Source organism: Metarhizium robertsii (genome assembly GCF_000187425.2).
Source record: "Metarhizium robertsii ARSEF 23 chromosome Unknown MAA_Scf_3, whole genome shotgun sequence".
NCBI classification, from domain to species: domain Eukaryota; kingdom Fungi; phylum Ascomycota; class Sordariomycetes; order Hypocreales; family Clavicipitaceae; genus Metarhizium; species Metarhizium robertsii.
Genome location: NW_011942171.1, coordinates 3,781,964 through 3,808,299, shown reverse-complemented (window position 1 = coordinate 3,808,299; position 26,336 = coordinate 3,781,964). Strand labels below are relative to the sequence as shown.

General features: G+C 52.3%; 5 protein-coding genes across 5 annotated transcripts; 3 read left to right on the top strand and 2 right to left on the bottom strand.

Moving 5' to 3' along the window:
- Positions 1-2,465: 2,465 nt before the first annotated feature.
- MAA_03297 (SRm160/300 splicing coactivator) lies at positions 2,466-8,078 on the top strand (the record flags this gene model as incomplete). The annotated part of the gene is made up of 1 exon (XM_007821295.1): positions 2,466-8,078. One exon carries the CDS (start codon positions 2,466-2,468, stop codon positions 8,076-8,078), a length of 5,613 nt encoding a protein of 1,870 aa, XP_007819486.1.
- Positions 8,079-11,301: 3,223 nt separating this feature from the next.
- Positions 11,302-12,479, bottom strand: MAA_03298 (Mob1/phocein; the record flags this gene model as incomplete). The annotated part of the gene is made up of 4 exons (XM_007821296.2): positions 11,302-11,848; positions 11,917-12,028; positions 12,095-12,387; positions 12,457-12,479. 4 exons carry the CDS (start codon positions 12,477-12,479, stop codon positions 11,302-11,304), a joined length of 975 nt encoding a protein of 324 aa, XP_007819487.2.
- Positions 12,480-13,976: 1,497 nt separating this feature from the next.
- Positions 13,977-14,933, top strand: MAA_03299 (uncharacterized protein; the record flags this gene model as incomplete). The annotated part of the gene is made up of 1 exon (XM_007821297.1): positions 13,977-14,933. The coding sequence occupies one exon, from the start codon at positions 13,977-13,979 to the stop codon at positions 14,931-14,933; it is 957 nt and encodes a 318-aa protein (XP_007819488.1).
- A 1,335-nt stretch (positions 14,934-16,268) lies between these two features.
- MAA_03300 (Tetratricopeptide repeat protein) lies at positions 16,269-19,916 on the top strand (the record flags this gene model as incomplete). Its single annotated transcript, XM_007821298.1, has 5 exons — positions 16,269-16,381; positions 16,439-17,256; positions 17,317-18,003; positions 18,066-18,353; positions 18,409-19,916. 5 exons carry the CDS (start codon positions 16,269-16,271, stop codon positions 19,914-19,916), a joined length of 3,414 nt encoding a protein of 1,137 aa, XP_007819489.1.
- Positions 19,917-20,378: 462 nt separating this feature from the next.
- On the bottom strand, positions 20,379-25,305 carry MAA_03301 (calcineurin-like phosphoesterase; the record flags this gene model as incomplete). The annotated part of the gene is made up of 4 exons (XM_007821299.2): positions 20,379-20,757; positions 20,817-21,340; positions 21,400-22,254; positions 22,972-25,305. 4 exons carry the CDS (start codon positions 25,303-25,305, stop codon positions 20,379-20,381), a joined length of 4,092 nt encoding a protein of 1,363 aa, XP_007819490.2.
- Between the last annotated feature and the right edge of the window lie 1,031 nt (positions 25,306-26,336).

The following is a 26,336-nucleotide window of genomic DNA, read 5'->3' as shown; positions in this document are numbered from 1 at the left end:
ATGCATTCAAACTGCAATGCAGCAAACAGATCAAATGTCATGTTGACAGGGCTGAAAACCAAAACGCAAAGCATTCACCACCCAAGTGATTGCTCGCCTGCGCCGAACCAATAGCTGTGACAAGTTCCGTCAATTCTGCAATACGCGTCTATTCGTGGTGTCTCTCAACACATGAGACTGTGGTTTGCCCGCCCTTGACGGGGCTCCGTGAGCAGGCATGGGATCAAGCCTCACCAAACCCGACACCTCATTCGGCGAACAAATGAGTGCGCCATCTCCGTGGGCCGAACCACGTCTGTGGGTTATCAACATGGACGAAGCCTCGGGGGAGACATGGAGGTCGGTGGATGACACCTTGTGACCATTTTGGTGCTACACCATTAGACTCTGAGGTGGTGCTCTTCGTAGACGGCGCATGTGCGGCGGCGGCCCATATTGTGAGACAAGATGCACTCTGTGAACTTCTGAATGGCTGACTCCTACCCCGATCGAATGTCTTTCAGAGCTCGGGGTACGGAGTATTCGCTTATAGCTCCTGGAATTGACTGCTCTTGGCCACTGCCTCGTCCACGGGGTGGGCTTCAGAAAATACTGAGGAGCCAATTTTTCTCGAGTGCCCAAAGGCACCAAATTTGGGTGGCAAGCATCATCAACTTCCAATCAAGGCGCTGTCTCCTACAACGTTGGCAGCAGAAGATGCTTGGTCATAGCAAGAGTGGTCTCCTTTGTCAAGCCAGCTAGGTCAAGTTCCATTGAGTTCCAACAATTGCGACGATATTGCGAAATGGCTTCGCGGCTAAGAACTGCTCCTAGATTTCATTCTAATGCCTCATATTCCATCCAAGACTGCTTGCTTTGTATGCCACCGGCAGCATGGTAGTAAGTTAGTACTTGGCTGTTTTGTTTATGTTTTGACTGCGGGATATCGCATGACGCTGATACTTTGAATCTTAGACGTATGACGTGCCGGCCCAACTGGGTCGCCCTCTGTTAATTCTTGACATGCGATATCCCTGTGAAGCTGTGCTGTGCCATCCGGCTGGGAATGGGATGGCGTCAAACTCTACCACGAGCCACTAGCAAACCTCAATAAAGCCTCAGTTATTATGCAAAGGCAAAAGGCTCCGAGCAGGGATTGTGCTCCTGTGCGCTTGCACCCGGGACAGGGTTTTAAAAGGCAGGGCTTATTCCATGTACATACTACATACATATGTACATTTGTTGTACAACGTGGTGTATGTAGTAGTATTGCAATGACTCTGATGGGAGCACGATGTCGAAGTCATTTGGAGCTGGCCAATCCCACGGATATGATAGGCTGGAGCTGTTTCAGGCAGCGTTGAACGCTTCCTTTGTTGATCTTGTCATCGAAGCCCAGAAGCCGATGCTTGTTATGTACTCCGTACAGACGTATTTTGTATTGTACATGGGCTGGTCCCACCACGGCTGCAAGTTATCTTAGATGGAAGTGCTGCTGGAGGTCAAGGTAGGCGGCGTGGTAGTTTGGTCGGGTCGTCGACGAGAAGCGGCGGATCCTACTGAGGAGTCTGGTCAGCGTAGTCCATATGCAGTCGGCTGAGGATCGTATTGTTTACATGCGGCAGCGCACGCATTGGAAGCTGGCCACACATGGATGAACATGGGCATGAGGTCTCAGAGACATGGGTACAGTCCGTCTGACTTTACCTTTGGCTGGTCCTTGGTGAAATCCACCGGCGCTAGCTAGCGGACCCCAGTGGTTACTGCGGCATCCAGATCCAACGCAGACCAAGGCAGAGGCAGATGGGGGTCGCAGCTCAAGTGCAAGGCCATGTTGCCAACTTCTCCAGTTTACTCTTTGTGTCAGTAATACTCTGGATGCACTTCTTTGTTTTGACAGTCGGTTGAGGAGACCTGTCACACAAGCTGATCTATTTTTCGTTTTTGTGGTGCTGATCAGCAGCATATTGTCCTTTGCGGAAGCAGAGAGAAACAGATCTTGCTTGAACTCTGTCTTGAGCATCTTGGAAACTGGTCGGCGTGGTGTTTTGCGTGGCAAGACCAGCAAGTCGCTCCTGCCCCAGTTGTGACGTCGCCCAGCCACTCTGCGTTGTACCCGAAGCCAGAGCCCGCGATAAACAAGTGAGCGAGCGACTACGAACGGCAATTCGATCGCAAGCTTCGTGGGCAATCGCACGGCTGATATGCTGACGCGGCAGTACAATTGAATTTTTTTTTTCCTCTTTTGCCATCGGCCTTTTGCAGCAGGCATGGTGCTCGTTACAGGTATGTTTCCTGAGCTCGATGCGCCTCCTGTTTTGTTGTTGCAGCTTTGCTCCAGTTTGGGCTTCACCGACGCATAAAGTCGCGACCCAAAGTCTGGCAACACGAGATGCAGCCTATTGCGCACGCAGACCCAACCAAGGCAGTCGCCTTCTGATTGACTGCAAACCTGCGCTGACGAAGCTCGGCTAGATTAAACCATCATGCCACCATCTACACCTCCCGACGACGACGATGTGTCGCAGGTTCCCACCACTCCTTCCAAGGCCAGCAGGCCAAACACCAATGCAACTGCAGAAACGCCGACGAATGATGAATCGAGCCCAGAAGCGAGAACTGACTCTACTCCTCCGGTTGTCGTAATAAAAACCCGACCCAGGGCGAACTCCAAAAAAGAACCCACATTGTTGACAGATTTCCTACGTGGTAAACAATCTCCAGCTCGCCTAGCAGCAGATCGTAAACGACGAGAGAGTATCGAAGCCGTCAAGGCTGAACTACGTCAGGGTATGAGACAAAGCTCCGTACAGAAACTTCAGCAACCTGGCGGCGTAAGAGAGAGGGTTCAAAAATGGCAAAAGGCCAATGCTGCATCCCTCGCCGAGGGAGACCCAGACGATGCAGCAACAGAGCCTACAGATGTTGCATTCAAGGGGGAAGACGAGGAAAGCGTGACCGAATCCGATCGGATACGAATCAAGTTCAGGCAGAAAAAGAGAAGCGCATCAAAACCAAAGCCGACGCCAGCATTCTTAAACGGTCAAACGCCTACTTCGAGCACCGACCAGACCGAGACTGACGATATACAACCTACTTCCCCCCCGAAGAAGAGGGTTGTCAGTGACGAACACTGGAGGAAGCCAAAAACCCGCAGAAGCCCTCCCAGGCGGAGGGCTTCTCCCTCAACCAAGAAGCCGTCGCCGAGCCCTAGCGGGCTCCCAAAAGATTTTGTTCAGCGGTCTGGAGGAAACCCATTGGTATCAAATAAGATAAAAGAATGGGCTGCCAAAATAGATGTTCCTGATTCGCCACCACCGCCAAGAAGCCACAGGTCGTCCAAATCAAGGGATAGGAGCGCTCGATCTGAGGGAGCCAGGAGCGAGGCCGGAGATTCCGCCAGTGACATTACGGCAAGATGGGTTCATAACCACAAATCGAGAAATGATGACGGCATTCGCATCAAACCCATGAGACCAAAAAAGTTGGATGATGATGGAGCCCGTACCGAGTCTCCAAATGCGGCTACTACTGTTCATGACGACGGCATCAGAATACGACCAATAAGCGAGACATTTCGATCCAGCGCTACTCGCGGAGGAGTCAAAACTATATCGCGGTCAAGAAGCAAGACAACGTCTGGTTCCGGCCGCCCAAGTTCGCCATCAGGTCGAACCGACGTCACACAAGACCAATCTGATCGCTCGCAGCAAACTGGGAGTCAGCATCCCCACGATGAAATCGGTAAATACGAAGCCACTGAGGGCCGTGGTTCTGTGCTCGACACACCTACCAAGAGCAGGGGTTCGCGGCGGCAAAAGCCAAAAACGCAATACTCTGAACTATCCAAGACCACAGACGAAGTTTCATATTTGAGCGAAGAGCAATCCAATCTCAGCAGCGCTTACAATACAGCATCAGATCTGGCTTCGAGTCTTGCCAACAAATCTATTGCAGATCTCCCGGGAGATATTCCTTTCGGGCATTCAGCTTTCAGTGAGCTCGACTTGACGATTGAAGGCCAGCCCAAGAGTCGTCCCAAGCGACCCAAAGTCGACCGGACCACCAGCCTCAAATCCATGCCAAAAGTTTTCAAGAAAGTTGTTGAAGAGGGCAAGAAGATCATACATGAGATGAACGAACCTCCAAAGCAGGTCGTTCCAAATAAGCCACCGAGCATCGAAAAATGGCTTAACAATACTGTTGACCCGTTTGTGGATGCAAGACCAGGAGCCGACTCAAAGTCCCAGTCGCCTGCAGCAAAAGAAGAGCATGCCGAAGAAGATCAAGCCGTTAAGCCGCGCCGGCGCGGATCGCATGGAACCAGGACATCCCAACAATCAACTTCGAGCAGTCACAACAAAGCCGATAAAGATATCCAGAAGGAGATGGTAGTTGAAGACGGCCATCAAAGTCCGGTTTCCGAGACGACAAAAGCATCTATAACGCCTCAGTCATTAGGATTGAAGAGGAGTCGAGCAATTAGGAGCAATTCTTCTCCAATAAAGACAGAAAGTAACCGGCGTCAGCTGTTTGGTGCTCTCAAAGAAGCATTCCAGGGAGAGTCCAGCCCTCACTCAGTCCAACCAAGGAGCTATCAAAGCACCGAACGGAAATTTTCACTTACCGAAGAGGTCCCCCAACCTCTGCAAATACGAAAATCCATGCCGCCACAGTCATCATCCATGCCGCCGGAGGGCGCCGACGCTTCATCGAAAACGCTGGCTGCACCAAGGTTTCCCCCTCCCACTAGTGGGGATCACGAACTATCGACAATTCTGTCAGAGGGTAGTTCCAGCGCCATTGACTCTGATTTGACATCAGATGTCACTCAGTCAACTCTGACACAATCAACCATTCTTACAAAGGACAGCGGTGCATCAAAGTCCGATGAGAATCCCACAACGGGACTAAAGAGAAGGCTGACAAAACACTCTGATTTGGTATCTGTGCTGTCGCTACCAGATGACTCCAGCATCCCAAACGCCGCCAAGAGCAATCGCTGCAGACCCAGCCTGCGTAAGAGAAGAAATGCCTCGGGCGAGGTCACTCCACAGGAGTTGCTGCGAGAATTCATTGATGACGAAAACTTGTACCTCCGCGAGCTCAAGACATTAGTTGACGGCGTAGTGCCTGTACTACTCTCGCACGTGGTCAATGGCACCAATGCTACGGAGCTCTTTGGCCCTTCAGCCTCTGGAAAGGTGCCAGACAGCATTTCCAAATCTGTTGTCAACATGGGGGTGGCGTTGGAGAAGCTGAAAAGTGCACATAAGAAAGCCCCCACGACCGATATTCGCAAAATGGCCAACTGGGCAAATGGTGTTGTGCCCATGTACAACAGCTATCTCAACGCCTGGCGACTCGGCTTCGATGATGTGGTCGTCAATTTAGCCCCAGCAGCGGACGGTATGGATGATGCAGATTCGTTATTAGATGCTTTGCCGAGAAATGAAAACGGGGATATTGTCAATAGCGATGGAGAGCGCGTGGCAGTAGCGCACCTCCTAAAAAGGCCCTTGATTCGGGTAAAACAAATCGCCAAGCTCATGAGATGCGTTGATTCTATTGTCGCATCCAACGACACTCATGAACTTCTCCGAGATTTTGAGAACCTGCAAGACAAGGCTCGTCGGCGATACAGAGAGGAGACTGCGAGAATTGTGGATGAAGAAGCCGCCAACACGGATACCTCAAGATGTCGAGACCTAGGAACGCTAGATGGCTGCCACGCAGTACTGGTTGACCCCAGCCGCCAGGTCAGCGCCAAGGACGTCTTTTCTCTCAGCTTGTGTCACTCCAATGGCCAAAGACTGGACTGCCAGGTAGAGCTTATACACAGAGACAACCAAAAAAATATCACGGACAGAGGGGACGTCTTGATACGAGAGACGGGAGGGAGCCGTAAATCCTATCTTCTCTTCCCTCCCATTAGTATGTCAATGATTTCTGCGAGGACAGGGGACAGTCATTTTGACATTATTGTGATGGTCCGCGGCACAACTAAGGAAGTGACATGGCGTGAGGTCTTTACCCTCACAGCTGACAATGAAGACCAAATTCTCGATTGGCTCGATATCCTTCCCCTACATCCCGTACCACCTCTGGAGTTCGGCTCGCAGGCGCCTCGCGAGGCCGAAGAAAAGCCTCAAAGCCAGCCGAGAACACCAACACGACAGCGAGAGCCCTTGGTTGGGACCGCTACCGAGGCATCGCCAGAAAAATCCCCTCGATCCCCAATTGCCAAAGACGTCTCTGTCTCTACGCCTACAAGCACGAGCAAGACGACTACTCCGTCGCGGTACCATCCTCGCACTCCGACAGCGGGACAGACTCCTCCTTCCTCCGTCACCCAATCGCCACAGCGACATCCGGAAGATTTGGATAAGACACCAACGAAGGATGATTATCATGCAAGGGCAAACCCTGAAAGCCGAGGTCGTCCCTTGAAGGAGAGCATGCGACCAGACCCTACGTTGTTTCAACCCAGGAGACAAGCTCAGGCCCCGAACTCGACACCGTATAGACAAGATGGAGCCCCTCCACCACCCGTCCATAGAACTCTCAGCACGAGCCTGAAGACCGAAGGGGGGGATATTAGCAAGTCAGCCCCAGCCATACCTCCCCCAGCAGCAGATCACCATGGTAGCGATCGACTTAAGCGTCGCGGGTCATCGCCACTGAAGCATGAGTATTTGCCATCGGACCAGTCGTCAACCTCGGAGGCATACTCGACAGAAGAGTCCGAAGTAGAGTCATCTGACGACGAGATCGAGAGCCTTGACATCCCCGAAACCGAACTAGGTGTCAGCATCAAAGAGGAAGGCCGTCGCCGTCCGCAGCCAAGCAGTACTCTCATACCGGAGTCCGAGTGCAGCCTAACACCATCTAATTCAGCTTCCCAAGGCGGCTTGCGCGAGAACAGTGTTGCTCCAGACGAACAAATTGCACGGTACATGGCTCGCATTTCCCGATGGTCCGATAAGGGAATGTGGAAAGATATCGTGGCCGACCCATGCTCTGTTGTTGTTACGAACGGTCTGATTGAAGCATATAATTGTCGTACGGCATCCGAGAACGGCAACACTGACCCTCCTCTTCTCGCTCTAGACCTGACTCCCGTGGTTCTCATTAGACAGAGCACCGCTGTTGACTTGGAAATTCGCTCATCTGTCCAATCTCATTCCAAGCTCTATCAGTCGCACAACGGTGGGAATTTCCGATTCCGTTGTTTTGCTGCACCTGATTGTTACAACTTATACATGTCGGTACATCAAGCTCGACTCCACAATCAAAAATTCATTCAGCTTGAGAATGAAGCCAGATTCAAGAGCTTTGGGGAGAGGCAGTCGCCTGAAAATGACGGTGAAACGAGCAGCCGACGACGTAGCTGGTTTGGTAGGAAGAACAGTTATCGAAGCTCGATCCGCGCTCCCTCGCAGTCTCACGATGGAGCTAGCACAACGCCTTCGTCTACGCCATCGGCGTCTAGTTTCCTCAAACGCCTGACAGTGAAGGGCAACATGTCATTCAATATCGCCAAGTCATCCGTCGACAGACAAAGCCGAGCCGGAAGCGGAGTGCATAGCCTTTACACATCGGGATCATCATCGGCCAGCGGTACTCCTCCCCGCTCTCCCTCTGTCAGCCTGGCACAAAGCAGCCATCATCCAATGCATCTGGGTACGGACAACATCCGGATCCGACTTCATCTGCTTGTGACCTCGACCAAATGGGAGGACTATGGAAATTGCAGTCTGCAGATAAGGCGACCACCGCCCGGCTGGCGCCAGGCGCTGAGGGCAGATCACGGCCTCGAAAAGCGCATCACGGTAACCACTTTGCCGAAGAAAGATAGTGAAGAAGCCAAGATTGTGCTAGATGCCGTCTTGGGTAGCGGTTGCTTTTCAGCCATGGGGAGCCGAGGTATTGTATGCGGCGTGTGGGAAGAGGTGAAGAATGGGGACGGCGTTGTAGGAATGGTTCCGGAAACCGGTGCAACGGGCGGAAACATCAAGAAGTGGTGTTTCCAGTTCTCAAATGCCGCCGAGGCTAACGGTGTGCTTACTCTTGTACACCAGGAAGTCTTGCGGGCGTAACGCGGCGTTTGTGATTTCCTTTGTTCATGTTTGACTACTGAGTCTTGTTGTTGTTGGACCATGGCTGCATTATTTTGATATCCCTGTCGCGACTGATTGAATAATTAGATGTTGGTAATACAATGGTGGGAAGAGGATCATGTACCTTGTGGTGTTTGTGTGGTTTTTTTTTTTTTTGGCGTTGCAAGCGAAGCGGTCTTGTTTTATGAATTTGTTCTTTTGTTTACTATGTACTCAAGGACACGTGTATAGACAAGAGGGCTGTGTTGATCTGGAGTTGGTGCGAACTAGAATGGGAAGGGAGTGGGAATGGGCAGCGTTTTGCTGAAGTTGATTGAGCAATATACTTTTCTGAACAATTTATGATGCGGGCCTGAAAAAACATGATTTGGTTTACCGTGGTTATCTTGGAAGGCTTAGATGGTTGCTGTCTCATGCCATCTGAGCAGCTTTATACCTACACAGGTAGTCATGGGAGCCTCTGCGCTTGGCTGTGGTTTATCTGACCTTTTCTCCCCAATGGCCAACCCACATCCTCCTCAAGACCTGTCCTGGGCTGAAGTGAAGATGACAAAGGCCATTTCTTCATTGTTTCTTCTTCGTCTACACTATGGATTGGCCGAGGCCGATCCTGGGGAGCCGTTGATCAAGTGGTCAGGCACGCAAGCCACTATCAGCGTGGTACCGGGTAGCGCTCATGTTAAGCATGTTTGGGCGTATTCCCGCGTCGTGGCAGCCCAGACTAGCAATATGTACTAGATTCGACCACGTAAAAAAGCTTTACTATTGTCTGATTGTCTTCTTGAAGTACTCGTGGACTAGAAGATTCGCAATACAGACCGCGAAGACTGCCCTTGTTGAAGGATCGTTTGGCCCTCTGCACATATTGCAGCTCCAATGCGAGCGTGTGCCAAACGGGACTCTTGGTCGCGTTTTTCTGGCTCGAAAGTAAAGTTTCAACCATTAGATATTTTCTATTCCTTTGATAGACTGCACCTCGATCCTGTACGTCTGTTCTGTTAGACCGACAGAAATTTCGTCCTGAATAGTATGGAATAAGGCGCCAGTCATTCAACAACATGAGTTAGTCTTCATGGCGCAGTTGGTTTAGCGCGTTGGTCTCATAAGCCCTTGTTTATGATCAGATGAAATATCTGGGCCATCCAAAGGTCGCGAGTTCGAGTCTCGCTGAGGACAATTTTTTTTGACTTTTTTTTCTTATTATTAAAGTTCCGCTAGCGTCTTGGTCAATTGCTTATTTTTTTTGTTTATTCCTCAATTCGGTCTAGTGCATTGGATGCTTCTCCCGCATTTGCGGTGATCACACGAAGGAAGGCTGAGCTTATAGTAGATACCAGCAGCATTCCAAGGGGCATGTGAGCCCAATGGGCCTCTTATTCCACCAAGGCTGTTTCTAAGCTGGCACGCAGAAGGCTCCTTTCTTCTCTGTCATAGCAACAGGAGTAGCGGCCTTTCTGATCTCGCCGTCGCCGACCACGGTTCTACGAGAGCTCATTGCAGTGTGGATGCGATGCGCAACCAATGATGGCCCGATGGCCAGGATAGACTATCGCGGAGCGCCCTGTGAACAATCGTGTTCGTTTATATGTCCACCGTAGCCTGCATTAAGTTAGCCGGACCGCTGGGCTCATACGACGGGTTTTGTGCTCCGATGAAAATGCTTTGATGTGACAGGAATGATGGGCATGATTGACCCGTCCAGCACGAGACCTGCGGACGCTTCCAGCAGTGCGCGGGCTAATAATAGTACATAAAAGCTTGCCGAGGACGATAGAGACGGGTAAAAGCTCCGATGCAACTCATATTGTTGACACAAAGAACTTCTCTTACCAGATTTGTCCTGTATGTCTGGTCTTTTTTTGCTACACCCATCGTGTTAGCTCCTTGAGAAGCAAACGTTCGTATTACTAGTGTTACCCAGGCATGAGAGGATATTTGGGACAATAAAGGCGTGCTGATAAGGACACACGGTAGCTTGATGAAACACCCTTTGTTTTGGTGTTGTCTAAGCCTGAGAGCCTCGTGCATGACACAACGTTCTCTGAACTGGTTGCAATTGATATCCGGCCTGTGCTGTGAAACTTGCCAGATCGAGTCATGGAATGTGTACTATAAAAAAGATTGATAAAGGCATAGCTGCTCAAGTAGTCTGGGTGAGCTGCGCCAATACCTCCGCCGTGGCCAAACGCAAGACTCTGTGGAGTGCACTCGAAAGTATCAACATGCAGTTCCCTTTTTGAAATATACCTATGAATCACGTTTACGGTGTCTCTATCGTCTTCTTGAAGAAAATTCCCTGTGGTCTTGCCTGTGCAAGGTCGAAAGCTATCACATGGTTCAATGTTGGTGCTGCAAAGCTGTCGGCTTGTTTAATCACCGCTGCGAAGACGACCAGAGGACCAACCGAAAGAACGTCCCCAAGGTGAATACACCTTTTGAGAGCTGCTTGCCTTTGTAGGGGTTCCAGGGCAGTTGTTGCAAGCAGTTTGGCGGCAAGTTGCTCTGGAGAATTCTGGAATAGGTTTCGTAACTATACCTGGAAGAAAACATCCGATTGCCGTTCGGCTCGCGAATCAACATCCATTGAAATCACTTCCTAGAGATAATATGTGGATAAGAGAGATGAAGACCGGGACGCAGCAAAGCGTCCAAGACACAGAACGTCGCTACGGGTAAGTGAACTTAAGACCATTTTTGGCCATGCTTACCGAGCACAAGGTCCGTTAATTTGAGAAGAAGAGATATGTGCAAGTCATGTGTGATGGAACAGATATATGGGGGATTCCTTGCATGAAAAAAGTATGGTTATTTCGGATAGCTAGCAAAAGTGTGCCATGAGGGATGGAGAAGCTAGAAAGGTGCTTGAGGCGATGTCTACCTTTGGTGTAGAGTATAATACGTGACCCTGGGCTCAAAAAGCAAGGGATTTGGCAGTATTGCACTTCACTGTATACTAGGCAAGCTGAAACTAATAGGTCTACACGATATAGGAGATCTTTCTCCTATTAATACTACAATGTATAAGTATGAGTCAGGCGCGTATAGCTCCGGGCAATTCTACCAAGTCCATCAATCAATTCAACACATTCATTTGGCATACGAAATTACCCTACTTTTGGTTTTGACCACTTGACCAACTTTTACCCATGTACTCGATATCCGCTGCTGCTTCCAACAGTGCTAAATCACAAGAATACTCTACTTACACCCTACGACCCAAAGACGATATATACTTCCCCCTCTCCACATTTGCATACAAGTACGGCTTTGAGCCCAGCGGAAAGGTCCCGTCGGCCGTCCAAAGATCAATAAGGTACTGCATCGGCTCCAGCTCTTCGGGCCGCAGCATGTCAAGCGTAGTCGCCGTAAGAATGAAGTGGCTGAAGCAGCTATTCAGCTGCTTCTCCAGGTTGAAGTGGTAGAATGGATCGACGAAATGGTTCCAGTATAAGTGAGCGTACACGCGAAAGATTTGGCGAAAGATGAGCTGCGCGGTGCTGGCAAAGTGTTTTGGGAATCCACTTCGGCTACCCGGCCACTCTTCGACGGGATCTTGGTGGAAGAGGTGTGCTGCCGTCGGGGCAGAGTATTCCTGGTGAAAGGCAAAAGAAACACCGTCCGGGTCGGTAGGAAACATGGAGCTATCGTCAATTTTCCCCGAGATCCATCGTTGCATGAGGGTCATGTATTCGTTGGCGGGGAGATCCACGGGCTCGTGGTTCTTGTTGAGCCAGGTATATGACCGGTTCCTGGACCGTTTTTAGCCAAGGGGAAAGCGCGGTGTGCTATGGGGGTCTTGGGAGGAACGGATTCTTACGTTCCGGCTGACATCTGGGGACAGCTTGACTTGTTGCAAATAGCTTTGCCGTTGTCCTCTTTCTCGTGGACTACTCGAACGAAATTCCACAGAATGCGGTAATGCTCAACCACTTGCCTTTGTTAGTTCGCCCATTCATGCCCATGTCTTGCCGTAAATTGCAGTATAACTAATGTACCTTGATGTGCTATCCACTCTCCATGTTCGACCGTCTTTGGCCGCGCACTCAGTGTCATCAAGTTCCCCTTAACAATATGCTTGGAGTACGCAGGATTCAGCCACAGTGGCAATGGTCGAGGCCAGTCGATGGTCGGCGGCGTGATGCGCATCGACTCACTCAGTGACGGAGACTGCGGGAGCGAGACCCTCGGCGCCGAATTCGATGGCCTGAGTCCGCCGAGGATGGGTTCATCGCTAGGGATGATGGGGTTCGCATGCTCTACTCTTTGTGCAGCTCGCATGCGAGCGTTGCTGTTTTGTATTAGTCACCGACGGTGGTTTGTACGGAAGCCGAGGGGGAGGCCAAGCAAAACTACTTACAGTCCCGAAAACAGATTCGACATGATGTGTCCCCTTTACCCTCGATTACTAAAGCATGATGTCGAAGAAGACTGACAGAACTGAGGGAAAAGAGGAAGCCGTCAGGGAAGACGGGTAGCAAAAGCAAGTTCCGCCCGTGCGGCATGTCGACTGAAGGTTGGGCCGTCTGCCTGCCATGTGCCATGGTCGCATCGAGGGGCAGAGTAGCACAGAAACCAATGGCAATTTGTGCGACTAGGCGGATGCTGGTGATCAGTGAGGGTGTGCTACCTCATTATGTGCCAAGGAAACCAAAACATGGTGTTACAATGCCGGCCGATGGACGGTAAAACGGTGGTTGGGCGAGATGGCGTTGCTTGACAGAGTGCGGAGCATATTCACGGGGTTTTTGTTCGTAGTCAATTGTTGAGCTCTAGGAAAACCTGAGACGAAGATGTAAACAGCATTATAAGTGATTCCGTGATACGTACGCAGTTATGGAGTACTCTGAGCGCAGTATTGTACGCGAAGTGTTTCAGCATGTTCCTGTCGTCAGTCCATGGCCTCTACGGAGTACACTGGCCTCGAAGCGGATCGTGGAGCCTCTCCGCTCACCCCGTCAATTTCGAGTTGGTTCAACCAGTTGACCAAGCCCCTGCATTCAATCCGATGGCGGTCGGCGAATGAAATTGAAATTGAGATGAACTCGGCATGACATGAACGTTCCTCTGGAGTTGATTCACTTCAGGGCCCAGATGAGACTAGCGCCTTTTGGGCGACGAATTCGCCACGTGCTGCGCCACAAGATTGCTCCATACTTGAGTCACCAGGCTTTGTTAGGCACTTGTTCTAGGCGGTTTCTCTGCTGTTCAACAAGGCTAAACTACATATGTACGGAGTAACTGTTGGGGCTAGAGACGTGACTCTTCTAAACTTTGTGCATCAGATGACGCTGCCGGAAATCACCAGACCCTCACCGCGGACCTGAACAGTGTTTACCTGCCACCTGCTGAAAGTGACGCTGAGCTCAGCCACATTTCATGGCGGCACTACTACTCTGTACGGAGTGCAGCTTGTGGCATAAGGCAGTTGCTATGAAAAAGGACGGAGTATGTATGTATATCCCAGCATACGTATGTATGTACCTCCGTGTACCCCAGTAGAACAGGCAAAAGTCAGGTACCTGCTTCCAGCCACTCACTTTCCTTGACCAGGATGCCCAGGATGCGCCTCGGCTGGTTGCTTGCTTGGGCAAGTGGGTTGCCTCCCGCACCTGCCACACGCAAGGCCGTCTGGGGTGCCAGGGGTGTGACGGCATAACGTCAGAAGGTCGCCTGAACAGCTGTAGTGCTCTGCTTCTCAGGAAAGTACCTGACAAACAAAATTTCAGAAATCTCAACTCCTTCAAGGGCGCATCGCTATTCATCTTTTGTCTTTCAGAAAGAGCACATTAATCTACTTACAACCACAGCTACAACCATAGGCGCAGCCATATCCACAGAGACTACAAAAAAAAAGATAAAAACAGAAAGAACGAAATCATGCACACCAACAAAAAGCCTCTCTGGCTTGTCTGCCCTCGTCTCGACGCTGCTGAGTACCGGGAAAAGCTGATGGGCAGCGTCATCAAATATCCAGACCTCCCGACCGAACGTCGTATCCCCTACCGAGCTTCTGAGTTGCCTAAGGACCTTGTCGCCGATTTGGACCCCAAGCCAGTGCAGGTATATAATGTGCGGTTCTGGGAGAAGAATATTCACGATGCGTCTTTGAAAACGACGGTCCAAGATATGATCAACGCTTTCGTCGCTCGCGCCAAGGAAAGCAGCAACGAAAACGTGGCGACTGTCGCTCGCGTCTGGCACATGGACTCACCCGGGGAAAAATTCAAGGACCTGCTTCGCAACACGCAGTACTTTGATGAGTTGATGGAGCTGCTCCTGAGCAACCATGGCGTTGGATACTTTATTTCCGACATTGTCACGCTGGTGAACCTCGAAGAGACCAAGATTCATGGCACCGGCAGCGCTGTCGGTGCGACGGCCCAAGTCCCCGTTGACCCCAGCACGGGCATCAAGGTTGGCGCTGGTGCCAAGTTTAGTGTCATCCGTGAGAAGGGACACTCGGTGAGTTATGAGGGCGAGTCCATCGTGTTTATGGGATACCGCAAGATTGAGCTCGAAAAGGTGAATGGCATTCGTGCAAAGCTGCGTCGTTTCTTCCAGGGCCCCAAGCATGGCGTAGCCATCAAGGACAGGCACGACTACTGGCCAGAGTTGGTGGAAGAGCCCGTTGAGGGGACTGTTGGTCCATTCCTGGGTAAGAATGATAAGGAAACGCCGGGAGAAGAGACAGCAGAGATGCGAGCCGTGCGCGAGGAGAAGGAAAGACTGGCACAGGAGGAGAATGAAAGAAGCCAGATGTTGGATGCAATAGCGGAGGAGCTGGGCATTGATCCAGTTGTTGGGTGCAAACCACAAGGTGTAAATGGCAGCTGAGGGGTGACAAGTGACAAGTGACAAATGATGGGATGACGGATGGAAGAGGGAGCACACTGCGCTCCTTTGCTCCTTTGCTTTGTATTCGGCATATGATACCACGGCGTTTTTTCCTGCGTTACAACGGAGCTGTTGTGTTCCGTGAGCGAAGCAGGATCTTACTTTTACAGGGAATTACATGGTCAAGCGTTTGTTTGTACATTACGGCATAGTAAGACTCGGCGGCGGTTGCTGAATGGATAAAGATTATGGACATGGAGTATCAGGTGACGTAACCGTATATAACTATCACTGCGCGTCGGCTACGTGAAGACTTTGTCGACTTTGCTCACCTGGTGCTGGCCCAGACTGCATGCATGATGGATGATGGGCCGGTTACACCAGACATGTTCGGATCATGGACAAATCCTGAATTGCCCGCGTACAAAGCTACAAACGTGCCCTGCTGGTAAGTGGTAACCGACTGGCCAAGGACCAAGAAACTGACCAGACGCCATCAAAGCCAACATGAAGCAGTGCCTTGTTTGGCTGCCTCGGCCTGGCCACCAGGCCTCGCAAGTGTTGGGTCAGGTCGGGTCGGGTCATGTCCATTGTCAAGTCTGGTCATGTCTGGCCGGATGCATCCTCGATCCCAAGTCGGCGTCGACTGAAGTGCCAGCTGCTTTCCATGTTCACAGCCGCGGCCGCTTGCACCATTCGGGAGCTGGCGCCTGACACGCCCAGCACATTAGCAGCAGTGGACACGTCAAAGGTCGATCCGCCCATCTGGCGCACCAGTCACCAACTAGGTTGAACTTGGTATGTTCAAGCGCTGTGTCCAGACTCGGGAGGCTTAGTGCCGTCTCTAGTGGTCTCTAGCGGTCTGTAGCGGGGGCGGATGGCAGCCTAGCGCCCAGCCGTCCATGACGCTGGGCATGCCCAAGCTGGTGGCTGCACAGGGCAGTCTGGTGCCGGTGCCTCCCAAAACGCGCCAAAGCCGACGTACTGATGCTGCGTGTGCAGCGCCACCGCAAGTTCGTCTCCCGATTGATAATAAACCTGGCTGCCACGACTTCCCTGTCCACGGCTGCTCCTTTGTGTTTCCCTCGAACAAAGACGTGCTTCCTCAACCTCCTCCTGTTGCATCAGTAATCCGCATCTGCCTGCTCAGTTTGTTTTTTTGAGCAGCTGATATCTCTTTAGCGACTGCTGCTTGTGCGCTTTTCTTTCGTTCTTGTTTGAAAAATTCTTTTCCATCTTCTTTTCTTCTTCCTGCCTCTTCACTTGATTTGGCTTTTAAACTTCATTGTCCCACACCACATTCCACCAACCGACACGCATTAATTCATATCCATGATGGAGCCACTGAACAATAAACTTCATCAATTGCGACGATCTTTATCTAGACACAGAACCGGAGAGAGAATTGGCTTGCAGGTACTTTGCGATCCTGAAGATGCCAAGATAGAGTAAGCCGTACCCAGGCGACCGCATTTGACGACAGTCGGCTGACATGTAGACACCAGCATCGTTGCCGTTCACGGTCTTGGAGCACAGGGCTTCAGCTCATGGGTTACCTCGGACTCCAACGGCGGCAAGCCCAAACCCTGGCTGAAGGAACTTCTCGGCGCAGATATTCCCAATGCCCGTATCATGACGTATGGCTACATCTCCGATGGCAGGAGCTACGGCTTCCTCGTTGGCGACCTCGTCCATGGCTGGGCGGTCAAACTGGCCTACCAGCTTGCGCGTAAGCGCCAGGGGGATAAGGCGAGCCGCCGGCCTCTATTCTTCATCGCACACAGCCTGGGCGGGTGGATTGTGAAGCGGGCGCTGATTCATTCGAGAGAGGCTGCAGACAGGCAGCTGAGGGACATCGAACTCTCTACCTGCGGCGTCGCCTTCCTTGGAACCTTGTCTCCTCGGCGGCCGTCCTCGCCTTCGCCGCTGGTACAGGTTATTAGGAGGACCACATCGAATCTGACCGACTTGGACACGTCACGGGCCGACACGGAGTACTCGTCGCAGCAACGTCTAGCTGACAATATGGAGTGGCTAAATTACGAGATGGAAGCCTTCAAAGCCATTGCTGACAATCTGCTTAGGTTGTCGTTCTACGAGACTGAGAAGACGCAGGACGGCTTTGTTGTTGATCGACGGTTTTCCATGGCCGGCTCGGATGGGGTGCAGATTGGGCTCAAGGCCACCCATTCGGACCTGGTCAGGTTCCATGGCCGGGATGACAACTATCAGGTCTTTATTAGCAACTTCCGTGACATGGTGGATAAGAGCGCAACCTCTGGGTTGCTTGAATCAAAGCAGAGGGCTTTTGATTCTACTGCAGGTGCGCGAAGTTTGCTACGTTTTGTGCCAAGGCATCACACAAAGTTGCTGACTTGTTTAGTGCACCGCCTCGAATATCCCGCACAAGGGTACTCAATCCCGTACCGACTTCCTGGCGAACCAAATACTGTGATCCCTCGCCAGGATCTTCTTGACCGTCTGGACCACATGCTGAGCTCCGATGTGAATCCAATGACTCTGAAGCTCGGAATAGTCAACCTTTGGGGCTTGGCAGGTACCGGTAAATCTGCCCTGGCTAGACATTACGCGGAAATCAACTGCGACAAGCTATCCTTCGTCTTTTGGTTCAGGTCGGAGAGCTGGGAAACTATCGCAGCCAGCTATCTTGAGTTTGCAAACACAATTGTTGAGCACTACGCCAAAGAAATACCCAGAAGTCAAGTTGAAGATGATTTAGGATTTGCTGGTGTCGAGGATATGTTGAAGGTGAAAAGCATCATGCAACTAGACAAATCTCGCGTCAAATCTGTTGTGCATTCCGTCAAAGATTGGCTTCTTCGCCCGGAAAACACCGGATGGCTGCTCGTTTTCGACAACGTGGGGCCTTCACACGATCTTTTTGATTTTATCCCTGTTACGTTGTCTGGGAAAATTATATTGACATCTCGGTACAAAAACTGTTGCGACTGGAGCAATGAATTGCAAGTTGGCGTCATGGAAGAAGAGGAAGCCGTGCGTCTATTGGATGCCATTGTTGGGAACAATGCGGCGCAGGATCCGGCTGAAGGTGAGAATTTGCGTATATATTTCTACGAATCGGTCCAAACTGACGTATACAAGCCGCGGCAGCGCTCACGGTTGTTGAGAAGCTTTCGTACCACCCTCAAAGTATAGCCACGGCGGCGGCTACCATACGAAATAAAGGCATGAGCATCTTGGAGTACCATGCCATGCTTCAGGCATCAACGTCCATGACTCTGCTTGGATCGTCCCTTCACCAGTCTCCTTTAACAAAGACAGTCTTGCAGATCAGCGCCATGCTCTCAACGTCTGTGATACCCGTGGCCCTGTTTAGCGCCACGTCGCAGTTAGATGAAGCCCCCGAGCGACTAAGACCTATCCTCGGAGAAATAAGAGGTATGATGTGCCTGCGTATATTAGAGACCGATGTATAAGCTAACTTTATTTTCAGCCTTCCAAGACTCTGGCCAGATGGATGATGTACTACAATACCTACTGGACCAAAACTTCATTAAAACGCCGAGTTCCCCTTCCGATACAGCCTCGTCGCTGGTCCCTTCATCTCCCTCTTCCCTGTCTTCTTCACAAACATCGGCATATTTCGATGCTTTTGTCGTTGACCCAGAAGCACGAGAATACGTTCGCGGGATGCTCTCAGACGAAGAAAAAATTGACAACGCCTGGATGGCGTGTAACGTTTGTGTCGACGGAATCAAGAATAAGGCCGCACAGTCAACCACAGTACAGGAAATTCACGACTTTGGCAGAATTATGGGACCTCACGCGAAGACATGTTTTGATGACTGGGCTGACGTGCTGCAGGCGTCATCAGATGAGGTTGATGTCGCCTGGCATATTCTCGGTCAAGTGTGCATGACACAAGGCGATATTGACCAAGCTATCGGGTGCTTCGCATCATCTCTACGACGGCAGCCGAATCGAATGGATGCCGAAGAACGCATACAGGTCGCCTTGCGCCTATCGTCTCTGTTGCAGGAGACGGGGCGGCATACAAGGAGCAGTGAGGTACTCGCAGGCATTGACGTTGCCTCGGCCGACCAAGATTTAGGATTCAAAGTTGCACTGGCACGTGCATCTGCCACTGCTGCTTTGGGCGAACTAGAAGACGCAAAACACCAGTACCAAACGCTTGAGCTTGAGCAAGAGGAGGCCCTTGGCCCACTTGATGCCACCACCGTGAGCACCGTTCAAAAACTAGCGGCAAACTTCGAACAAAGGGGCAAACACGACGTGGCAAAGGCTCTGTACAGTCGAGTGTACATTTCATATCAAAATATATACGGCCATGGCGACCGCATGACTCTCGACGCGCTTGACGATCTGGCCAACAGCCTTATGGAAAGCAAGGCCCTTGACGAGGCCGAAAACCTATACAAACAATCAATCGATATCCAGACACGTGCTCTTGGGCCACATCATCCCCAGACGGCGTATGCTATACGGAAACTCGCGCTGATTGACTATCTTCGCGGTCGCTACGCCGACGCCAAAGTCAAGTACCAACAGGCACTCGACATTATCGCTCCTACCCTTGGTAAGGGACATCCTTCCTATACCGCCACACTGGAAGACATGGCACTCTCGTGCCGTCGCCACGGAAACTCCCTCGCTCAGTGTCTGCCACCTCGATCTGCTACCTCCCGCACAACATCCATCTTGAGGCGCAAAAAGACCAAATCCATCAAAATCAAGGAGGACGCCCTAGCGAGAGAAGTCAGCTGTCGACGAGCCTTTGAAGAAGCGGAAAAGTTATACCTGGATGTTTTGACCATTAAAAAGTCTGCTAGACAAATGTATTCGGAAGATAAGATTGATACCACGTGGAGGAAGTTGGAAGACATGTATGAGTACGAGACATTCTTTGACGAAAACAGTAAGGAGCGGTTAGAAAAGCTGGAAGCCCTATCGAGAGAGTGTCGTAGAAGGGGGACGGTATGAATGGTCGGCGGCAGGAAACAAGATGGATATCACAGCGGTTCCTGGTGCTCTTTTTTTTTTTTTTTTTTGTTCCTGACAACTCATGACGTTTAGCCATATACCCTAGCCTGCTTTTTTTTTTTCGTCGTTTCAAAGCCAAAGCAAAATACATGTGTGTTGAGTTCCTATCCTAATGCTGCCGCCTGACCCAGTTCCCTGTGTTTGCTATCATACAAGCCATATCTTTTTTTCTTTTTCTCTTTTGGATCTTCTCGCCGACCCCCAATGAATATTATCACAACGCCGTATATGCAAGAAATCAAGTCGCTTGTTGCACGTATCAAGGCCCGGTGTATAAATGACCCCCTTCCCAAGTTCACCCAAAGTAGCAATAATCTCCAGTGATGCATGTGCCCTTTTTACCAATGTCAAAGACCGCCCGTAACCTGAGGAATCCCATGAGAAACATTGAACCTTGAACCTTTACTCATGGACGTCCTGCACGGGCGGCGGCGGCGGCGGGGCAGGCGGCTGGTCGGACGGAGCGGGGGGCGGAGGCGGCGGCGGCACGGGCCTGCCCCCGTCCACAATGACCTGCCAGTCGATCTTGTCGGCGACGCTGCCGTGCTCGACGCGCTTCCAGGTGGTGATGCTCGCTACGTTGGTGTCGATTTCGAAGACGCGCAGGCGCCGCACGTACCCGCCGTAGCCGGCGTACCCGCCGAACCCGACGCCGCCGGCGTAGCACATCCACAGGGCTGGTTTCTGGATCTGCGGCGGCGGCTGCTGGTCTGGGTGGGGCTTTGCGTCGTGCCTGGTGACGTTTTGGAGGGAGAGGAGGCAGTAGTCGTTGCAGTGGTCGCTGGAGACGATGTTAGCTGGGGCTGGCGAGTGGATGGAGGGCGAGGGAGGAAGACTTACTGTCCTGCGCTGACCATGAGGACGCCCTGCTCGACGAGGGCATCGCGGAATCCCGAGTTGTATACTGGTGCTGTGACGCCTTCTTTCCACTCTCCCACGCGGGGGAGCTCGGGGCTCGCGTATTCCGTGAGCGGGATGTGGATGAAGGCAATGTCCATGTGGGTGTGGCTGTATTCCGAGTGAGCCTTCTTAAGGCTGGCGGCGGTTTTGCGGAACCACTCGATCTGGTTTTGTTTGAGCCAGTCGTAGCCGGGGTATTTGCGCTCGTCTGGCGAGTATGCGTGCGTATCCATGAGGTACATTGTTACGGCCGAGTGTTGGCCGCTGCGCGCCAGGATCTCAACGTAGTAGTTTCCTATGCCGTCGATGTCGGCTGGCCCGGCGCGGGAGAGGGAGAAGGGCAGCGATTCCATGAGGGCCATCTGGCGGGCGCGCGACATGGTCTTTTCGTCGTCGTGGTTGCCGAATATGCCGGCGTAGGGGATCTTGCGCTTGATTAACAGGGATACAATCTTGAACATGGCCTGTGGTACGAGTTAGCTTTCAAAAGTCTATTTGAAACCAGCGAATATGGGAGCTTTACGGTCGGTGCGTCGGGTGCCGTGTCACCATTGACTTGGTCGCCGCTGAGGACTACAAAGTCGGGCTTTTCTTCGTCGAGCATCTTGTTGACAAAGTCGAGGGTTCGCGGATCTGCTTCGCATTTTCCACCTGCGTAGCCGTCGGGCACTGGTTCGCGGCATTCACCCACGCCGTTGCTCAGATGAAGGTCGCCGATTTGCATGATTTTGAATTTACCATTGTGTCCTATTCTGGGCTCGGGCTTCTTGCGCTCCTTGGGCGCGCCGCGGCGGACGGTGAGGTGGATGCTCAGAAGCGGGCCGCCGGTGTCGAGCAGCAATTGGGTTCCCGTTATTGCCCAGCCATCACGCGCTTCGACAGCATCGTCGCCGAAGAGGACGTCGACGTCGGTGATGACGTCGTCGGAGTCGCTGGACTTTTTGCTGCCGGACCGCTTGATCCATAGGCCGCCCGGCCGAGATTCCCAGTCTTCTTGCTTGCCTTTCTGGGACTTGGCGTCTTGCGCTTGTGCTGGGTTTAAGCGTCCGACGGATATGTCCATGACGACTTTGTCGTCAGATGTTAGGTCCTCTTCGTGCTTGCGGCTGATGTAGAGGTAGGCTGTTGACGTCCACGCCCGTCCGAGGTAGAGTTCCTTGTCGATGCGATGCCATGTTGTCGGGTCGAGGTCGCATGATGAAAAGAGGTTTAGGCTCGAGCATTGCACAATTGTTACGTCGGTAACAACGAGGCCCGCGTGATGGGTGGGCATATACCCGTGGATGGCATTAGGCAGGACACGGTAGTTTCTGTCGAGGAAGAAGACGACGATCAAGGTGAATGCCAGAGCGGCGCCGAGCTGTGTGAGGGTGCGGACCTGGGGAGGAGCGGGTTAGCATTGGCCGTAACGAGAAGCTGTGGTCGTGGAAGCAGGCTGCAGGAAGCGGCCAAGGGGTGTAGTGTACTATTCTTCGTGTCATCATGACGGAAGTGCAGCCCAGTGAGCCGTGAAGTTGTCTACGGCGTCGAGGCTGGCGAGGACGCCAGCAGCGATGGTGTTGGTTTGTTCAAGGCCAGACGGAGTACAATCCCGAGTCTACAGTTGTGGTTGCGTCGATTGTGGCTGCATTTTTCGGGCGCAGACTAGGGCATGCCGCGTGCGACTGATGCGATTTCCGTCGGAAGATGATGTGTGACAAGATGGCAATGTGGTGATGGCAATGCGATGACAAGGGGGCGGATGAGTGCTGCTGGACGAGGTGTGGAGTCAATGGACATCTGGACATGATTGATCTGGAGGGTTCAAACTTCAGTCAGGCTGCAGGCTCTAGATCAGGGTTGCCCCAGGCAGCTAGCTGTCGGGTAGCTCGGCCTACTCCACAAACCGACGGATTTGGATTGACTTGACTTTTCGACTTCAATCTTCATGTTCCACATTGATGGCCTCGGTTTACGCCTTGAACCCATACCTTCATCCATGGCCCAGCGTGCAATATATTTTGTGTACTGTATACACGCTGATGGCTGAACTATCCATCCTCTACCGCAGCAACACATGGGAGCCTGACACGGCCCCCTCGCACCTCGCGAGAACCATGACCAAAGTCTGATGTGCAAGAATCACCGCATCTTTGCCCTGCGGCCGGCCCTCAATGACGGGTGTCTGTGTCATACTTGCAACCCATTTCCCTTTTCCCGTTCCTCTTCTTTGCAAAAGCTCCGAGTCAATTTGTTTTCCATCCACAAAGACCTGTAGATCCACCTCGTCGGTTTCTGCATCAACATCAACCCTAATCTGCAGCTCATATGTTCCAGGAGATATCTGCATCCTCTCACCCTCAACGTTGACTCCAACTCGCCTCCCTTTCTCTGCCGCCTGTGGCGCCGCCGACAGGACCTCCGTCTGGATAACATCCGACGACAAAGCCGGCGTCATGTTCGGTGCAACTCTTCTCCTCGTCGCCTGCTCAAACGCGTACGCATACCGCAACAAGTCCCCATCCGCATAGGCCCTTCCGGCGAAGCTCAGATTCACAGGGACACCTGTATCCTCCATCACCCCCATGGCCACACTCACTGTCGGTATGCCCAAGTGTCGCAGCGCCCTATTCCCGTTGGAGTACTTGACACCATTCAAGTGCGCAAATCTGGCACTCTCCTCATTCTCTTCCAGATCAGCCCTTGCTATCCCTCCGTTTGCGGGAAATACCACCGCATCTATTTCATGTTGGTCCAGCCAATCCTCCAAGTCGCGTTTCCGCTGATCCTCGAGCGCCCGAAGTGCTTGTCCCATGCCGGGAATGTCAAAGACGGATGCTCTGCCGGTTTTGACAAGGTCTACAAGACCAGGGTAGGAAAGTGCGTTTTTCGTCTCAATGAATTTATCCGGTAGGTACCCTGGGGGTTTTGGGAATATCTGATGTCCGTCCACGGCGGATAGAGTACGGAGGTTGGGATCGTTGTTGGCCATGAGAAAGTCGTCCCACGTGTATGCAATGATTTTGCCGCGCTCGAGTTGATTCCAGTCCTCCGGCGCACCGCGCACGTTGTTGGGTTGCTTGGAGATGGAGTCATCTTCGTAGTTGGTTACTGCGGGAAAATCCGTTTCGATGACCGTCCCGCCGAGGGCCTCTATGTCTGACCTTGCGCGGGCAAAGAGCGACTTGACGGACGAGGATACATGTGTTGGTTTAGCCTGCGGGTCATGTAGACCAATGTACATTTTGGGAACGGCAAAGCGTCTTCCCCGAAGGGCGTTGGGATCCGCGCAAGTAGAGTGCGGTATCGCAGTGATGGGGGGAAGCTTGACGAATGGCTGCTCGCGCCAAAAGTCGCCCTTTGCGACGGGATCTGGTCGTGTCAGGACATCCAAGATGGTGAGCATGTCTGATACGGTTCTCGTATGAGGCACGACGACATCGCAGGTTGGGTAGAGCGGCCACACGCCGCGACATGAGATGATTCCGCGGGACGGCGTGTACGCCACCAGTGCGTTGTTTGAGGCTGGCGAGCGACCGGATGATACTGTTTCTGTGCCGATGCTGAAGGCTGCGAAACTGGCGGCTGCGGCGGTTGCTGAGCCGTTGGAGGAGCCGGACCAGAAGGCGGCGGTGAGGTACTCTGGGTTGTAGGGGGATTCGGCGCGGCCGTACAATCCCCGTTGCATGCCGCCCGCTGCCATGGGCGGCATGTTTGTCTTTCCGATGCATATTGCGCCGGCGGCCTTGAGTTGCTCCGCCAGGAAAGCATCCTCATTGGAAATCAGGTCCTTGAAGGCGGGGGATCCGGCGGAGACGGTCATGCCCTTGTACTTGAAGCCATCTTTGACAAGGTACGGGATCCCGTCTAGGGGCCCGACCGTAGCACCATTGGCACGTCTGTCGTCGGAGGCTGCTGCTTCTTCAAAGACGCCAGGGTTGATGTGGACGACGGAGTTGAGTGCTGGCCCCCGCGTGTCATAGACTGCTATGCGTTGGAGGTAGCGTGCGACGAGCTCTGTGGCGGTGATTGAGGTGGAGAGGGCGGTTTGAAGGTCGGAAATGGTGGCTTCTACGAGGTTCATCTGCATCCTGGATGTATATTCGACGGCAAGGCTGAGGGGATTGTCGCGACCTGATGATTGCGGGAGTGAGGCATTCACCCACAGCTCGATGATGCTTCGCAGTGGGCAAAACGGTCCATCCAGCTCGTTCAGCTCTTCTTCTGTCCGGATAGACTGCTCTTGACGACAAGTCGTTGCATTTCGAAAAACATGTCCTGTGGTGGTCGCGATGAGGGGGCGCGGCGCCCGCTGATTGATGGAGGTGTTGCCGACATCCGTGGGCTTCGGGAGCCCACCGCACAGAAGGGGAACAAGTGGGGGCAAAAACGGAAGGAGCTTCGGCGCTGCTTTCCCCAGTCGTGGGGCATCAATTAAGACCAGACTCATCAAGACCTGGCAGACGGCGTGCACTGTCCATCACTTCGTACTCGTCTCCTTCGAGGCGTCTCTTAGCGGTTAGCCTTTCGATCTCTTTGATGGCAGTTTCGTAAGGACTCCGCAGGCGAGTCAAGGGTATTCTAACGTGAGCCAACCGCAACCAACCACATCAAAATCAACGTGGGCTTCGCCAATGCTCACTCAGCTGCTTACGGCAGCCCAAACCTTGCATCTCGTGCAGGGGACGCAATTTGCCAGACGAGTGGGGGCGCGACGACCATTCCCGCTTCCCCATGGTTTGTGCGCGCTGTCCAAAGGGGAGGCTCAACTGGTGGAGAAGAAGATTCCGGGGGGAAGGCCGAAATATTGGTTTCTGCATACATCCGTGTCGATATATGAAACTAATCGGCCCTACGGCGTGGCTACGGGGGCAGCAAAGCCAACCACGTCATGCCGGTGGGCTTAGGTTATCGTTAGGTCAGCTCTTGACAACGTGGGTGCTATGCCCTGACATGGACGGTAAAGTCTGGTTGGTTGACTAGTACTTGGCTAGATTTGCCCTGCCGTCGATCATCACAGTGGTGCTTCACTATGGCGGGTCTCGAGAATAACTGGTCCATTTGGGGCATAATATCGATCCCGGGCGGGATGAAGCGCACCGGACTCTAATGTCCGGTAGTAGTCGGGCGCCACAATCCGGCGAAACTGCCGGGGGCTTTATACAGGGGCTTATGTGCTAACACGAGACTATTATTTGTCAGTGGTCAACTGGTTGTTCAATAACATTTGAACGTCTGGTCAAATGACAGCGGAGCAGCGGCTCTTGAAACAGTTGGATGTTGTCTTGAGATTTTATCGCGTTATGAGGTCCGGTACTTGTTCTCCCTCTCGTGGTCTCTGGAATACCTAGTACCAGATGACCAATCTACCTAGGTACTTTACCTACCTGTTTAAGTACCTAGGCAGTTATCTCTTATTAGCTTTGACCCCCCTGCCATGCCACACCTGAATTGGACCAGTAAGTCTGGTCCCACATGAGC